At 41.2% G+C, this 18,333-nt stretch overlaps 1 protein-coding gene across 5 annotated transcripts in view; it reads left to right on the top strand.

Moving 5' to 3' along the window:
* Positions 1–18,333, top strand: part of FN1 (fibronectin 1) — a 133,930-nt gene that overhangs the window by 68,837 nt on the left and 46,760 nt on the right. For 3 of the 5 annotated variants that reach the window (XM_060781416.2, XM_060781406.2, XM_060781396.2), the window contains exons 22-28: positions 1,203–1,371; positions 3,519–3,605; positions 5,772–5,963; positions 9,613–9,885; positions 11,912–12,094; positions 13,947–14,036; positions 17,956–18,225. In XM_060781416.2, the coding sequence (XP_060637399.2) occupies positions 1,203–1,371; positions 3,519–3,605; positions 5,772–5,963; positions 9,613–9,885; positions 11,912–12,094; positions 13,947–14,036; positions 17,956–18,225 (1,264 nt within the window). The remainder of the gene's footprint in view (positions 1–1,202; positions 1,372–3,518; positions 3,606–5,771; positions 5,964–9,612; positions 9,886–11,911; positions 12,095–13,946; positions 14,037–17,955; positions 18,226–18,333) is intronic. The other 2 variants (XM_060781432.2, XM_060781424.2) reach the window with 1 other exon arrangement.

Below are 18,333 nucleotides of genomic sequence, written 5' to 3'. Positions count from 1 at the left end.
ATTTATTTATCTCCGGTATTTCTACCCCAACTTTTCTCTACTCCCAAAGGGGGACTCAGGACGGTTTACATTTGGCAACGATTCGATGCCGCTACATATAAACAATTACAATAATACAACATCAATTGAAATACATAAAGTGTTAATTAAAACAGTACATAAATCATTAATTAAAACAATAAAACAATATCCTCAGCTGTATCGCCTTTCCCGTCAATTTCCAACCAAAGTGCTAATTATGTCTGCTGTCCGAAAGCCAGGTCTGAGAACCATGATTTCAATTTCTTCCTGAAAGCCAGGAGAGATGAAGCCAATCGTATCTCATTTGGAAGCACATTCCACAGGTGGGGGGCCACGGCTGAGAAGGCCCTGTCTCTCATTCCCGCCAGACAGGTTCGCGATGTTGGTGGGAGCGAGAGCAGGGCCTCCCCAGATGATCTTAAATGACATGATAAAGAACACAACACCATTCCCCCCCCCCCACACACACACACATACACACACAACCCAAGCATATAAACAATAAACTGATAGGGCTGGCCCTGTAAAAAGGTAAATGAGTGAGAGGCTAGTAGAGGCAATGGACAAGAGATTGAAAGTTGAGGAAAACTATGCAGTTAGACATGGGACAATAGCTCTCCCTCTGCCTTCAACCCATTTATTTGATCTAAGTCTGCAGTAGCATGAAGTGTGGGAAAGTGGATTCACCCTGGGCTTTGTCCAAATTTTAAAGAATCTGAGCAATTTGTGATGGGATTTAGTACCTTGGATAGCACTGTTCTGAGCAGATCTGCCATTATATTACTACGGCAGATTTCCACTGCCATATCAACCACTGCCGGAGTGTCAATTCTTTTCATTTCTGTTTAACAGGATATTGTCAGGTGAGTGACACCTTTTCCCAATGTAGTGCTACACTTCTAGAAGGAGCTGAATCATAGAATTCAATCCTAATATGTTTGCTTTCAGAACACCCACACTTTTACTTACAGTTCTAACCTAGGCAATTTCAATTCCCTTTAAATTTCAAAGCTTTTTCTCCAGTCATGCCTAGTCATTATGTACCTGAATCTGGCACGTGAAAACCTGAAATTATCTAAGTTTGTGCAGAGTGAAAATCCTGATATGCAGCACAAAAGTACATGGGTATATAGTGGCACTCCTATAGCTGCAAACAATTCTTCTTTCTTTTCTCAATACAGCTGGGTGTGCGGCCAAGCCAAGGTGGTGAAGCACCAAGAGAAGTCATTTCTGAATCTGGGAGTATTGTCGTCTCAGGCCTGACTCCTGGTGTGGAATATATCTACAGTATCACAGTCCTCACAGATGGTCAAGAGAGGGATGCTCCTATTGTCAAGACAGTCGTTACACGTATGTATTTTTTTAACACCCATGTTATTTTGAGGTCAAAGACCTCAAAGTTTTATTCCTAGGCAGTGACCCCTCATCATGGACCTTCTCCCTTACCAGGCCATTTATAAAATTTTATAGAAAAATTACCAGAAAATTTGTCAAAATCAGTAACTATCCAAAACCAGTAGCAATGAAAACAAGAGTGCATGCAGATGAGTTGAAGCGTCATTTTAATTGGGAAATTATGACAACTCTGAGCAAAGTTCACACATTAGAAAGTTCATAAAGTAATTAGCATTGCATTTTAACATTTAAAGTACATGTTAAAGTACATGTGTGGTAATATACAGCCAAAACACTGCACTAAATTGTTATTGACAATCATTTTGATTTCAGCATCTCTGATGGTGAGACCTGGTGTGGTTCACATCCCCTAGTCATGCCATGGTTCCCTGGTTATGTTGGTGTTGTTCATTCATTCAGTCATTTCCGACTCTTCGGGCCCACACCAGAGCTCCCTGTCGGCCGTCACCACCCTCAGCTCCTTCAGAGTCAAGCCAGTCACTTCAAGGATACCATCCATCCATCTTGTCCTTGGTCGGCTCCTCTTCCTTTTTCCTTCCATTTTCTCCAGCATAGTTGTCTTCTCTAAGCTTTCCTGTCTTTTCATGATGTGGCCAAAGTACTTCATCTTTCACTTCACTTCACTTCACTTCACTTTATTTCTTAATTAGTTGCTCTCCACCAAGGTGCTCCGAGCGATTTACAGTCTAAAATAGCATTTACACAATATAAAAACATTCAACATCTTTGCCTCTACTATTCTTCCCTCCAATGAGCAGTCGGGCTTTATTTCCTGAAGTATGGACTGGTTGGATCTTCTCGCGATTCAAGGCATTCTCAGAACTTTCCTCCAGCACCACAGTTCAAAAGAATCTATCTTCCTTTGCTCAGCCTTCCTTATGGTCCAGCTCTCACATCCGTAGGTGACTACGGGGAATACCATTGCTTTAACTATGTGAATCTTCGTTGCCAGTGTGATGTCTCTATTCTTCACTATTTTATATCTCTGGTTGTACTGGTCCATTAGTTTTCTTGGCAAGAATACTGGGGTGGTTTGCCATTGCCTTCCCCAGGGATCGCGCTTGATCTGACCTCTCTGCCGTGACCATCCCGTCTTGGGTGTCCCTTCACGGTTTCGCTCGTGACATCATTGAGGTGCTCAAGCTCCAGCACCACGACAAGGTGGCGATCCTTTGCTGGATTTATCCTTACTGAAATCAGTTGAATTATTTTTGAATTAAGTTACTTCTTAGTGAAATATGTCATGCAAATATCCGATATTCTGCATACACGTAGTGTGCTAGTGTGGCCATGTTTTCTGTTCACATGGTCTTCTTTCTCCCATAAAACTCTTAACTGACTAGATGTTGTCGTGATGTCCTGCTGGAGGAAGAAATGCTTAGGCAGTCCAGTGGCACAAAAGATGCTTTTTACTTGATTTGAGGAAATCTCCCTTTCTTCCCTTATAGCCCTCTCAAATGTTTAATTCCCTTAAGTCTCATTATTACCTTTCTGTGATACTTCTTTGGGGAAGAGAAGTGGGGATACCTATTTCAGCCAACCAGTTTCATGCACCTCAATCTGCATCTGTTCAATTTTATTTATCGTGTCAGGAGCAACCAGACATTTGTATTACATTTTTAACAAAACAAACAAAGAAACAAAACACAAAGTTTGCAAGCTTGGTAGTTGATTAAATGTCCTTGGATCAGTATCTGCCCACTTGGAGTGCCTCTGGTGTTGCTGCAAGGAGGTCCTCCATTGTGCATGTAGCAGGGCTCAGGTTGCATTGCAGCTAGTGGTCTGTGGTTTGCTCCTCTCCACACTCGCATGTCGAGGATTCCACTTTGTAGCCCCATTTCTTAAGATTGGCTTTGTATCTCATGGTGCCAGAGCGCAGTCTGTTCAGCGCCTTCCAAGTCGCCCAGTTTTCTGTGTTCCCAGGGGGGAGTCTCTGTTCCATAAGATGTAGTAAGTTTAGAGGGTAGTGAAATATTACCAGCAGCATGGGATGAGCTGTAAGAGTGTGTCTTGAAGGACATTTTTGAGTTTGCATTGTATTTCTAGAGAAATCTTACAACATTTTTTTTAATTTCTTACAGCTCTCTCACCACCAACCAACCTACATCTTGATTCTAACCCTGACACTGGCATCCTTACTGTCTCTTGGGAAAGAAGCACAAGTCCAGGTATTTACATTTACCATCCAATTTCTTTTGTGCCACATAATATTTTAGATCTCAGTACATATGCTTGTTGAATGGACATTTCCAAAGGTGCTGTTTTTGCCCCCAAAGCCCCTCTAAGGGGGATTGAGGCAATTTTGTCCTTTTTCCTAATGGGAGGTGACTGAATTGTAGAATTAATGCCGTTTGACATCACTGCCATGGCCCAGTGTTACAGAGTTCTGAGATTTGTAGTTTGGGGAGATACCAGCACTCTTTCATAGTAAAGGCTAAAGAGCTGTACAACTTCAACTCCCATGATTCTATAGCATTGATCCATAGCAGTTAAAGTGGTCTCAAACTGTATTAATTATACAGTGTTGATGCACTGTTAGTTGTAAAAAAAACAACAACTGGGTTGTTGTAGGTTTTTTCAGGCTATGTGGCCATGTTCTTGAGGCAATCTTTCCTGACGTTTCGCCTGCATCTATGGCAAGCATCCTCAGAGGTAGTGAGGTATCTGAGGATGCTTGCCATGGATGGAGGCAAAACGTCAGGAGAGAATGCCTCGAGAACATGGCCATATAGCCTGAAAAAACCTACAACAACCCAGTGATTCCGGCCATGAAGGCCTTCGACAATACAAAAACAACAACCCTCCTCTCTTATTACAAAATGCAAGGCATTTGAGGACAAAATAAGCTTTTAAATGTTTTTGTTTTGGGGGAACAGTATTGTATGTGACCCTCCACAGTCTCCCTGGGGCCAAATGTGCTCCTGTAGCCCCCCCCCCCCCCCACCCAGTTGTCCACATTTGACTTGATAGAACATTTTATGAACAGAATAGAATTCAAATCTGGCTTTTATATCATCTTTTTCTCCTTGGGGTACTTAAGCAGATCATATTATGTCTCTTAGTTTTGATTTTAAATGAAAGTTCTTTTTTTTTCTTTTTTTTACAATTTTTACATTGCAGTTTGAATGATGAATGAATGAATTTGTTACCATCACAGACCAAGAATATAAAACTTTAAAGCATAAAAACCCATTTTTAAAAAAGTGTCAACATTAAAATCAAAAATTAAAAATTCTTGGGACCAGAGGTATTTTAAATTTTGGAATATTTGTGTTTACATATATGTATCTAATGAGATATCTTGGAGGTGGGGCCCAAGTCTAAACACAAAATTAATTTACATTTCATCTCCACCTTACCACATAGCCTGAAGGTAATTTTATGCACACTATTTTAACATGATTTTGTTTATGTAATAAAACAAATAATAGACCTCATGGGCCATCCAGTCCAACCCCCTGCCAAGAAGCAGGAAAATCACATTCAAAGCACCCCTGACAGATGGCCATATGTGTATAGCAAACCACCAGAAAGCAAAAATGTCACTATCTCAGTCACCAATATAAACATTTTGGTATTTTGGAGTATTTCAGATTTACAGACAAGAGGTGTGCAATCTGAATATTCAAAAACATTATGAACATTGACTTATGTTGGTCAATGGTAGTAACTGTTTTCCTGGTGTAGAACACACTTAGTAACATTTGGTCCTCTGACACTATCATAGAATCATAGAATTATAGAATCAAAGAGTTGGAAGAGACCTCATGGGCCATCCAGTCCAACCCCCTGCCAAGAAGCAGGAATATTGCATTCAAATCACCCCTGACAGATGGCCATCCAGCCTCTGTTTAAAAGCTTCCAAAGAAGGAGCCTCCACCACACTCCCCGGAGAGTTCCACTGCTGAACGGCTCTCACAGTCAGGAAGTTCTTCCTCGTGTTCAGATGGAATCTCCTCTCTTGTAGTTTGAAGCCATTGTTTCGCGTCCTAGTCTCCAGGGAAGCAGAAAACAAGCTTGCTCCCTCCTCCCTGTGGCTTCCTCTCACATATTTATACATGGCTATCATATCTCCTCTCAGCCTTCTCTTCTTCAGGCTAAACATGTCCAGATGCTTGAGCCGCTCCTCATTGGGGCTCCAGACCCTTGATCATTTTAGTCGCCCTAACATTAGACCTTCTGTATTGTCAACCTTGCCATTTTCAACTTGGAAAAAGATCAGTCTTGCTGTCATGTTCTGAGTATTAAAGTCATTAAATATATTTAAATAACAGCCCTCACTTCTAGGCTTAACAGTATAGATGTCATCATAATCTTTTCCCACTATGCTTTAGATATCACTGGCTACAGAATTACTACCGTCCCTACAAATGGACAACAAGGCTACACTCTAGAGGAAGCAGTTGGTGCTGGCCAAACGACTTGCATCTTCGAACATTTGAGTCCTGGCGTGGAATATAATGTCAGTGTTTATACAGTCAAAGGTCACCAGGAGAGCTTGCCCATCTCGGAAACCATCACACAAGGTAAAATAAAAGAAACTAAGGCTGTAATCCAGGTTATCAAAACAAATAATTCGGATTATCTGATTTGAATTGGATTATATGCTCTCAACTGCTGTCCAAACCCAAAGTTATCTTACATGGGATCACCAGGTATACTATTTGAAATTTCAGCTATTGCCACGTAGATTTTGAAACATAATGGGAACAAGGTGATCTAATCAAGCCTATCTAACTGTTCCATAGTCAAACATAGACTCTTGACGTATCCACATTTAAATGCTGCTGTGTAAACAGTGGGACTGATCCTAGTTGTTGTTACATGCCTTCAAGTTTTTTCCTACCCTAAGGTGACCCTAAAGTGACCCTATCATAGGGTTTCTTGACATGGCTGTTTCAGAAAGGATTTCTGTTGCCTTCCTATGAGGTTGAGAGAATGTGAGTTGTCCGGGGCCACCCCAGTTGGTTTCCATGGCAAGTGAGGATTAAAACCCAGGTCTCCAGAGCCATTGGCCCCTTCTACACTGCCATATAATTCAGATTATCAAAGCAGATAATCCACATTATGTCCTTGAACTGGATTTTTATTTATTTATTTATTTACGACATCTATATGCCACCCTTCTCATCCCGAAGGGAACTCAGAGCGGCTTACAAGCAAAAAGTAAATACAATATATTATACTATTACCATAGCACAATATTAATATTATATATTACATTGAACTATAACATTATACTGCAATATTATTAGTAATATTACTTTTAATATAAAATATATAATTATAATATCATATTATAATATTATAATTATTAGTAGTATTATGTTGTATTATATGAGACTACACTGCCATATAATCCAGTTCAAATCAGATAATCTGGATTTTTATGGCAGTGTAGACTCGTATAGGAGCCCCCGGTGGCGCAGTGGGTTAAAGCACTGAGCTGCTGAGCTTTGTTGATCGAAAGGTCGCAGGTTCGATTCTGGGGAGCGGCGTGAACTTCTGCTGTCAGCCCTAGCTTCTGCCAACCTAGCAGTTCGAAAACATGCAAATGTGAGTAGATCAATAGGTACTGCTCCGGCGGGAAGGTAACGGCGCTCCATGCAGTCATGCCAGCCACATGACCTTGGAGGTATCTACAGACAGCGCTGGCTCTTCGGCTTAGAAATGGAGATGAGCACCACACCCCAGAGTCAGACATGACTGGACTTAATGTCAGGGGACTACCTTTACCTTTTAGACTCATATAATGTAGAACGGGCCTTAGTTTAATTACCAAACCACTATGCCATAGGGTTGTTGTAGGTTTTTTTGGGCTATATGACCATGTTCTAGAGGCATTCTCTCCTGACGTTTCGCCTATGATAGACTGATTAAATCCTAAATAATTTAGTTTAAGAAGTTCACTGGAAAGAATCTTTTTGGGTTGTTGTAGGTTTTTGGGTTGTTGAGGAACAAAGAAAGATTCAATGTATTGTCGAAGGCTTTCATGGCCGGAATCTCTGGGTTGTTGTAGGTTTTTTCGGGCTATATGGCCATGGTCTAGGGGCATTTTCTCCTGACGTTTCGCTTGCATCTATGGCAAGCATCCTCAGAGGTAGTGAGGTCTGTTGGGACTAGGAAAAAGGGTTTATATATCTGTGGAATGACCAGGGTGGGACAAAGTCATTCCACAGATATATAAACCCTTTTGCCTACTTCCAACAGACCTCACTTCCTCTAAGGATTCTTGCCATAGATGCAGGCAAAACGTCAGGACACAATGCCACTAGAACATGGCCATATAGCCCGAAAAAACCTACAACAACCCAGTGATTCCGGCCATGACAGCCTTCCACAATACACTATGCCACACTGGCTCTCTGTAAGTATGATTGTAACTGCTGTCTATTACAGGGCATCCCCTTGCTCTTTTTGTGCACAAAAGTCCATGTCAGAACCAGCAACCTATTCTGTACCCTTGTTGTGTTGCTAAGAGGACCGTCTGAGATGTCTGAGTCTCGCCCTGTGTGTAGTGCTTGAGAACCTCAAACATATCATTAAGGGATTGTGTCTTATTTTTGCTAAACCACAAAATGGCTTCTGGCTCCTATATTTGACAAATGCTTGCTTTTAAGGCTGCTTGACATTCTTGCTCTCAGACTGAGTCTCTCTTTGCCTCTCTGGGAACTAACACACCAGGTATAATTGCGTTCCGTCAAGGCTTTAACCCAACACCACTTTCTGAAGCAAAGAAGTACTGAAAAGACATGTTTTTCTTATGTCTTCTGGTACTTTTTTACAGGTGATATGGTAATCACGCCCAATGGAGATAAGTGGTTATTTGGCTGACATTTTCTCTTTCAGTTTTGGACAATATCTATGAGTGGATTTCCACAATAGAGTTGAAGAGGTTCTTGTTTATGTAAAAAAAACATGTTTTATGTCAGGCATAGACCGGCTCTGATATTTGGTTGTCATGCCTTAAATTTACTATACTACACAAACTCCTCCTTGCAGTTCCAATGGGAACTAAGCAAAACATACTCAGTGATTATTATCACTAATAATAATCTATATAAATAAAAATGTAATGTTCATTTGTGGGATGAACAGAACTCAAAAACCACTGGACGAATTGACACCAAATTTAGACACAAGACACCTAACAACCCAATGTATGTCCTTCACTCAAAAAAATTGATTTTGTCATTTGGGAGTTGCTGGGATTTATAGTTCACTTACAATCAAAGAGTATTCTGAACCCCACTAACGATGGAATTGAACCAAACTTGGCACACAGTTCTCCCATGACCAACAGAAAAATATTGGAAGGGTTTGGTGGGCAGTGTCCTTTGATTTTGGAGTTGTAGTTCACCTACATCCAGAGATCACTGTGGACTCAAACAATGATGGATCTGGACCAAACTCTACACGAATACTCAATATGCCCAAATGTGAACACTGGTAGAGTTTGGGGAAAATAGAATCTTGACATTTGGGAGTTGTAGTTGCTGGGATTTATAGTTCACCTACAATCACAGAGTATTCTGAACCCCACCAACGATAGAAATGGGCCAAACCTCCCACACAGAACCCCCATGTGGGCCACAGCAACGCGTGGCAGGGGACGGCTAGTAATAATAATAATAATCTTTATTTATACCCCAGCACCATCTCCCCAACGGGGACTCGGACCGACTTAAATGGGGCCAAACCCGGACAACATATTACAGCAAAAATAAAACCAAAACATAAGCAACAAGCAACAACATCAAATTACATTAACAACAACAAAAAAAACAACAACATATGAATGCAATAACAAAATAACATACAATAACACAATTGCAATAATGGAGTGGTTGCCATTTCTGCCCTATCCTCAACACATAATTGTTTCCAATGAGTTTCATAGGCTTTGGCTGATTTTTTTTTTTTTTGGTTGCAGAAATTATAAGACGGGATCAATCTATAGCCAGTGGCTATGAACTGTAATTGGTGGGTTTAATTATTGATAAGGAAATATGACATATCACCGTAATGAGTTTACTATGCGCTTTGGTGTTAATTCACATGACCTGCTTTCTCTCTCCCTCTCTCTTTCTCTTCCTTGTTGTTGTTGTTGTTGTTGTTGTTGTGTTTTGCCTTTGTTCGTCTTTGCCTCCCTGTATCGCTCTCTTAACTTGATAGAGGTGCCCCAACTCACTGACTTAAGCTTTGCTGATATAACCGATACAAGCATCGCCCTGAGGTGGACCCCACTAAACGCCTCCACTATTATTGGCTACCGCATCACGGTGGTGGCAGCAGGAGAGAGTGTCCCCATTTTTGAAGATTTTGTGGACTCTTCAGTAGGATACTACACGGTCACAGGGCTGGAGCCGGGCATTGATTATGAGATCAGCGTAATCACCCTCATTAATGGCGGAGAGAGTGCCCCCACTACGCTGACTCAACAAACGGGTGATTGTTGAAGAACTACAGTGTCCAAGTGCTGTTTCATGCTGTCACTAGCTGCTTGGATGACTCTGTCTTCCTCAGAGAAGAAATGGGCTGCTTGTTTCTTTAGGGTGGGGTAGAAGTGAGATGCTTATCATTTTACACGCTGCTTTACACAGTTTTGTAACTGCATTACTGTGTTTGGATTTCGTAGTCTGAATTTGAGGGTGCATCTACACTGCAGAATGAATGCAGTTTGATACCACTTTAGCAGCCATGTCTAAATGCTATGGAATCATGAGAGTTGCAGTTTTACAAGGTCTTTAGCTTTCTCTGTCAAGGGGTGCTGGTGCCACAACAAGCGACATTCATTTTTATTTATCATATCAGAAACAAACCAAGGGTACAGTTGTAATGTATTTTTTTTAAAAAAACACACTGTTTACAAACTTGGCATTTTACTAAATGTCCTTTAACCAGTATCTGGCCACTTGGAGTGCCTCTGGTGTTGCTATAAGAAGGTCCTTGATTCTGCATGTAGGAGGGCTCAGACTGCATTGTAGTAGGTGGCCTGTGGTTTGCTCTTCTCCACACTCGCATGTCATGGACTCCACTTTGTGGCCCCATTTCTTAAGGTTGGCTCTGCATCTCATGGTGCCAGAGTGCAGTCCGTTCAGCACCTTCCAAGTCGCCCAGTCTTCTGTGTACCCAGGAGGGAGTCTCCCTTTTGGTATCAGCCATAGCTTGAGATTCCAGGTTTTAGCCTGCCACTTTTGGACTCTTGCTTGCTGAGGTGTTCCTGCAAGTATCTCTGTAGATCTTAGAAAACTATTTCTTGATTTGAGATGTTGGCATGCTGGCTGATATCTGAACAGGGAATGGGCTGGAGATGTTTTTTCATTATTGGCTGCTACTTCCCGGCAGATGTCAGGTGGTGCAATACTGGCTAAACAGTATAATTTTTCCAGTGGTGTGGTGCGTAGACATCCTGTAGTAATACCAGATGCAACAAGCCACATGATTCCATAGTACTGAGCTATTGTAATAAAAGCAGTGTCAAACTGCATTAATTCTACAATGTAGATCAGGCATGAGCAAACTTTGGCCCTCCAGGTGTTTTGGACTTCAACTCTCAGAAATTCCAGCCAGCTTACCAGCTGTGAGAAATTGTAGGAGTTGAAGTCCAAAACACCTGGAGGACCAAAGTTTGCCCATGCCTGGTGTAAATGCACCCTCAATTACAAGGCTCAGCATCTCAGCAGGACCGGTACTCAAAATTCAAGATTTGTCAACTTAAACAACTTACCCACCTTGAGCCGTGAGGAGAGGCGAGTAAGAATTATTATTATTATTATTATTATTATTATTATTATTTATTAAGCAGCATTTACCATTTGCAACCATAGCATCCCTTTGGGCTGCATCACAGTTGGAATAAAGAGAATAATTTGGTAGTGGATTAAAACTCTTTTGAGTTCTTTAGCTCAATTATAACTCAGTGGATATGTACTGCAGTGGTCCAAGTTTTCAATTGAGGGGAAGAAATCATCCTCAGAATTCAAGCTAGTGACAAGTATGGCAGTCTGTGAAGGTTCTCTGTGCATGTACAGAAAATGACCTGAAATGCATGGAAGATGGTGTGTACAATAGCGGAATGGTGACTTTACAACCTTTTATCATAAAAGTACTTGTAGAGTCCAAGAGACTTCACAGCTATGAGTCATCTTTTGATCAATATGCATGTTAGTGGAATGAAAGAAATAACTTTTTGAAGTTTTGCTGTACAAGGATTTTAACTTCTGTCATCTGATACTGCTCAATGGACCAAGACGTTCAAAGTGCTTTACACTAGTCTTACTTTAGTGGAATGAAACAGTACAGCAATTTTAACTTTAGTGGAATGGAACAGTATTCATCAGTAGTGTATGTGCATGAATCTTAGTAGTGGGGATCTGTGGTTCCTTTGCATGACATTGTATATCTTTGCACTGGTATTGAAATGCATTCTTTCTCCTCCCAAATAATAAACCTCATTTTTCTTTAAATTCAGCTGTCCCTCCCCCCACCGATCTACGCTTCACCAATGTGGGACCTGACACAATAAGAGTAACCTGGACTCCGCCAACATCCATTGAATTGACCAGCTTCCTTGTCCGGTTCTCACCTGTAAAGAACGAGGAGGATGTTACAGAGCTGTCTATCTCTCCGTCTGACAATGCAGTGGTTTTAACAAGTAAGTTGCTAATGTATATTGTTTAACCGTGTACTTGATATTTGACTCAATGTGATAACATCAGTTGCCATTTTTCCCCAGCCTCACCCTTTTCAGAGATGTGCTCTACAATTTCAAGTATATTTTTAACCTGTAGTTTTGATGACCCAACAACTCGGTGTCGCAAGTTTGCACACCCTTTTGCAGGCAAAGTTGCTCAGATATGCCTTGAGTTGGACTCCAACTTCCTGAGACCATGGAGGAGGTCCTTGGTGCTGTGAGGGCGACCACGTCGGTTTTAGACCCTTGCCCGTCTTGGCTAATTAAATCGGCCAGGGATGGGTTGACTGATTGGTTTGTGTTGATCATTCATGCATCATTGGAGCAGGGGGGTTTCCATCTTGATGAAAATAGGCTGTGGTCCGACCACTCCTTAAAAAGGTCTCCCTTGACTCCACGGTGCTGAACAATTACAGACCAATCTTCAACCTCCCTTTTCTGGGCAAGGTGCTGGGGCGGGTGGTCGCCTTCCTGCTCCAGGGTTTTCTAGATGACATCAGTTACCTGGACCAGTCACGGTCTGGCTTCAGGCCTGGCCATGGCACCGAGACAGCTTTGGTCGCCTTGGTGGATGACCTCCGCAGGGAGCTGGACAGGGGGAGTGTGACTCTGCTGGTTCTCTTGGACATCTCAGCGGCTTTCGATACCATCGATCATGGTATCCTTCTGGGACGACTCTCTGGGATGGGTCCAGGGGCACGATTCTGTTGTGGCTCCGGTCCTTCCTGGAGGGTCGATCCCAGATGGTGAAGCTGGGAGACGCCTGCTCAGACCCCTGGCCTTTGACCTGTGGGGTCCCGCAAGGCTCTATTCTGTCTCCCATGCTTTTTAACATCTACATGAAACCGCTGGGAGAGGTCATCCGGAGTTTTGGAGTTGGGTGCCATCTCTATGCAGATGACACACAACTCTATTACTCCTTTCCACCTAACTCCAAGGAAGCCCCTCGGATGCTGGATGAGTGCCTGGCTGCTGTGGCTGTCTGGATGAGGAGGAACAAGCTGAAAATTAATCAGTTTGGAAAGAGAGGGCTTTTGGAAATATTTTATTAGTTTCTATGTATTAGGGGATGCTGGTGTGATCTGAGATTTCTGTTGTTTTGAAAAAGTGAACCTTACCCTCTGGTAAAATTTAAACTAGATCTTTAGATCTTGATCAGAGTTTATTTTAACTTGCTTAAGCATTAAATGAAAGTATTGGATTGCTGTGTCTATTTTAACAGTCAGTGACCTGCCGTGCATACTTCAAAATGAAGGTCAGAGTCAAAAGCGACATTGACAATTTTGTTGTACAGAGCACAGAAAAACAACTGCCTCACTTTTTGTCTAGTTGACATTTCCACTTTTGATCAATATGCAGTAGACTTAGGCTTTATTTTTAAAAGTTATTCTTAATTCTGAGAATACATGTTTCAATAGACTTTCTCAATAAAGAGAAGAAGAATCCCAGCTGGAAGCATTTTATGGGGAATTCATGATGCCCTTGCAAAAAAAAAATGTTGTGGGGCAGATGGAAAGACAGTATGTGTGGGAAGTTGGAAGTTGGAAACGTTACTGGTTGGAAAAAGTCCAAGTTATTTTTTAAAGGTGAGATAGAACATTTGTTCCTCTAAGAGATAGTATATCATGTTCACCTGGGATGATGTTTAGACCTCTTTATACACTCAGATGTTGCAATTACATATTTGTTAAGCAAAAATATTCTAGCCAAAGTACTCTTTCACTCAAAAAACTGAGATTTATCATCTTCCCGCTGCCTTTCACCCCCAGAATTGTGTAATTGACCTTGACCTGTTTATCTTTTAAATCTTCAGATCTCCTCCCTGGCACTGTGTATTTGATCAGAGTCTACAGTGTGTATGAACAACATGAGAGCAAACCTTTGAGTGGAGAGCAGAAAACAGGTTTGTAGATTAAGAATGATTGAAATGATTTTCTTCAGTTTTGCATTAAGAAGGAAGGTCATATCTGTTTTCAAATAAGTTCTACCATTTTTGGAGATCATTTCTACTTCTGAGTGCAGATAAACTGCGACTTTTCATATCTTTTGCATTCATGCTTGAATTTTAAGACAGTTTGGAGGATCTCCTTATAGCAACACCAGAAGCACTCCAAGTGGCCAGCTACTGGTCAATGGACATTTAATATAATCCCAAGTTTTAAAACTTTTGTGTTTTTTAAATGCATTACAACTGTACCCTTGGTTTGCTTCTGATACAATAAATAAAAGAAATGCAATACATCTAAGATTAATATGACTAGCAGTAGAAATATTTACCCAGATTCCTCACAGTGTGATGGAACTTATGTCCAAGAAAATGGCAACTCTGGACCTTTTGAAAACAGTGCAAATAATAATAATAATAATAATAATAATAATAATAATAATAATAATACCTTTATTTGTACCCCACTACCATCTCCCGGAGGACTCGGTGCGGCTTACATGAGGCCGAGCCCAAATACAACAGTAAAAACAACACAACAATACAACAAAATGAAATCAAAACAAAGCAATAACATTAACACAACACCACAATGGATTAAAATCTATGGCAGGGCCAAATGTAATAGTTGAAATTAAAAATATGCTGGGCATGACCAGGTGAAAAGGGTAAGTGTTTGGAAGGGGATGGGGCATGCAGATATCCTGGGTCTCTAGTAAAATGCATTTGGGGTCATATTGCTTGGAGTTTCCTTATTCTGGGAAGGCACACTGGAACAACCACGTTTTCAAGTTCCTCCTAAAATTTGCCAATGTTTGGGCGTGTCTGATGTCCTTAGGGATAAGAAATTCCTAATTTTCTTCATTGGCTTCAGTAAAACTTAATCAGTTAAATTTGGGGGAGATATTTTTCTTGAGGAATTTATTAAAGTCCTTTCGATAACATTATTGCTATTAATTCAGAGATGGCTAGGATGAGCCACACTAAATAGTGATGTGGCCCAGTTACAGGACTACTGAGGCCCCTTCCACACAACTGAATAAAATCCCACATGATCTGCATTGAACTGGAATATATGGCAGTGTGGAGTCAGATAACCCAGTTCAAAACAGATATTGTGGGATTTTCTGCCTTGATATGCTGGGTTATATGACTGTGTGAAAGGGCCATGAGTTGTGATATAATGTGGCGGCAAAAAAAGCCAATGGGATTTTGGCCTGCATCAATAGGAACATAGTGTCTAGATCTAGGGAAGTAATGCTACCCCTCTATTCCGCTTTGGCTTCAAACGACAAGAGAGGAGATTCCATCTGAACATTAGGAAGAACTTCCTGACTGTGAGAGCCGTTCAGCAGTGGAACTCTCTGCCCCGGAGTGTGGTGGAGGCTCCTTCTTTGGAAGCTTTTAAGCAGAGGCTGGATGGGCATCTGTCAGGGGTGATTTGAATGCAATATTCCTGCTTCTTGGCAGGGGGTTGGACTGGATGGCCCAGGAGGTCTCTTCCAACTCTTTGATTCTATGATTCTATGGTTAGACCACACCTGGAATATTGTGTCCAATTCTGGGCACCACAATTCAAGAGAGATATTGACAAGCTGGAATGTGTCCAGAGGAGGGCGACTAAAATGATCAAGAGTCTGGAGAACAAGCCCTATGAGGAGCAGCTTAAGGAGCTGGGCATGTTTAACCTGAAGAAGAGAAGGCTGAGAGGAGATATGACAGCCATGTATAAATATGTGAGAGGAAGCCAAAGGGAGGAGGGAGCAAGCTTGTTTTCTGCTTCCCTGGAGACTAGGAAGTGGAACAATGGCTTCAAACTACAAGAGAGGAGATTCCATCTGAGCATGAGGAAGAACTTCCGGACTGTGAGGTGTTCAGCAGTGGAACTCTCTGCCCCAGAGTGTGGTGGAGGCTCCTTCTTTGGAAGCTTTTAAACAGAGGCTGGATGACCATCTGTCAGGGGTGATTTGACTGCAATATTCCTGCTTCTTGGCAGGGGGTTGGACTGGATGGCCCGCGAGGTCTCTTCCAACTCTTTGATTCTATGATTCTATGAGTTGTGAACTTGAGTTTGTTTTTAAATTTGAGACGTTGGAGAACTTGGGCAGTTCCTTTAACAAGCAGCTGGTTACTATTCTATTCTAAGGGCTCCATTATAGTTTTAACCTTTTTTAATTCTCAAAAAATTAGATAATTTCCACCATTGTACTAATCATTATGTCCAGAAAATGAAACTTTGATTGCAGAGAAAAAGTACTAAGCAAGTAACTTGGTTTCCCCTCCTAAGTGGTTAGATTCCAAGTTCTATCACATTACTATTCTTTCTGGGGGAAAAGGTAAGGTTTGATGTTTGAATAAGGTAGTTTGGCCTTTGTTTTCCTAAATCAAGCAGTTGGATTTGGTCATCCAGTCCAAATCCATTCTGCCATGCAGGAATACACAATCAAAGTACTCCTGACAGATGTGTATCCAGCCTCTGTTAAAAACACACACTCCAATGCAGTGTATTCCACTGCATATTTTTATATCTCAATGAGATGAAGCATTGATTTTTAACTGCAAGTTAAGCGTAGTTATGCATATGTGTCTTTACAGTTAAATATGATTGTATGTATATATATGCTTAGATGGCTAAATATTATTATATGTATGTGTTCAGAAGGTAAAAGACAGTTATGGATGTACATAAAGGGTTAACCATTTAGAAATGGCAGGACTAGTGGGATGGGACCAACCTCAGCACTCTGAGTTAGGCTGCCATGGAGAAAGGGGTGGAACCAACTGCACTTACCAGAAGCAGACATTTTGAGGCTTCAGTGCTTTGGTCATTGAGCCAAAGGGAAGGTGGTTCAAACGTGTGGTGAACCAAACTAAGGGAAGGCTTTTAGCCTGAGTGATTTAAATAAGTCAAGGGGACTTATTTCGGTTTGTGGTTTAGCTAATAGGGGAAGAAATCCCACTGGGAATCTTTACTTCAGCAGGAGGCTGAAGGGAGACAAGAGCATTAGCTGACCTTAGTTAATCTATCAAATAAGGAAACATATTTAGAAGTGTAACAACTAAAGAACCAGTTGGTGAAGTAAAAGACATCTAAAGTTATATTCAGATTTGTTGAAGCTGTAACTCGTGAAGCTTTATACCTCAGGAGAAGAGAACTCTGGAACCATTAAGACTCTTCCATATTCCAAATAAACTTGTTCTTGTTTTAGTAATTCAAGCCTCGCTACCCACCAAAAGAAACACTACAGAGTGGTAGCAGTGAATCTATTTGAAAATAGGGGAATCCATTAATACATTGAATAGGAAACCCTTATTAATTGGTGGCAACATAGCCTTGTACCCCACAGATGGTGGCAGCATACTAGATTGAATAGAATATCAGACAATAATAATAATAATAATAATAATAACAACAACAACAACACTTTATTTGTACCCCGCTACCATCTCCCCAAGGGATTTGGTGCAGCTTACATGAGGCCGAGGCCGAATACAACAATACAAGCAAAACAACAACAGTACAAGCAATTAAAATAAAACATAGACAATAAAATATACAACATTATCAATAAGACAACACGCAATTAAAACAGTGGGAAGGCCAAATGTAAAGTTAAAATGGAAATAATGCTGGGACATGGATGAAAGGTGATAGTGGCATTTGTGGAAGGGCATACGAGCAGATCTAAAAAATGTAAAGTGCTTTGGAGGACAAAGTGCTTTGGGATCATTATTCCGGGAAGGCACAACGAAAAGGAAGCCTTTACACTCAAAAATGTCAATTTTGCATCCAGTCGTAGTATGCGTAATATAAATATGTGGGGTCTGTTTGCCTCTATCTAATATGTATCTGTATAATTTTTCTTGCAAAAATTAGGCCTTGATTCCCCCACTGGGCTGGACTACTCAGAAACGACAGCTCACTCTTTCACTGTCCATTGGATTGCCCCTCGTGCTCCCATCTCTGGCTACAAAATTCGCCATTACCCCGAGCAAGGAGGAAGCCGGCCCAAAGAGCACCGCATTGCTCCCTCTCGCAATTCCATCACTCTCACGGACCTGATTCCAGGGACCGAATATGTGGTCAGCATTTCTGCCTTCAACGGAAAAGAGGAGAGCTTGCCCTTGATTGGTCAGCATAGTACAGGTAAGGGGCTGAGAGGTAAATGAAAGGCAGGTTATATTTCTTAGAAAAACTCACTGGTGGGGGATTTTTCCATTGAAACTAATAAAAAAACTTTTATTTTAGGCTTTA

This window comes from Anolis sagrei, chromosome 1 (genome assembly GCF_037176765.1).
Source record: "Anolis sagrei isolate rAnoSag1 chromosome 1, rAnoSag1.mat, whole genome shotgun sequence".
NCBI lineage: Eukaryota > Metazoa > Chordata > Lepidosauria > Squamata > Dactyloidae > Anolis > Anolis sagrei.
Note: the sequence above shows the minus strand (reverse complement) of the source record. Positions and strands in the feature narration are given on the sequence as shown.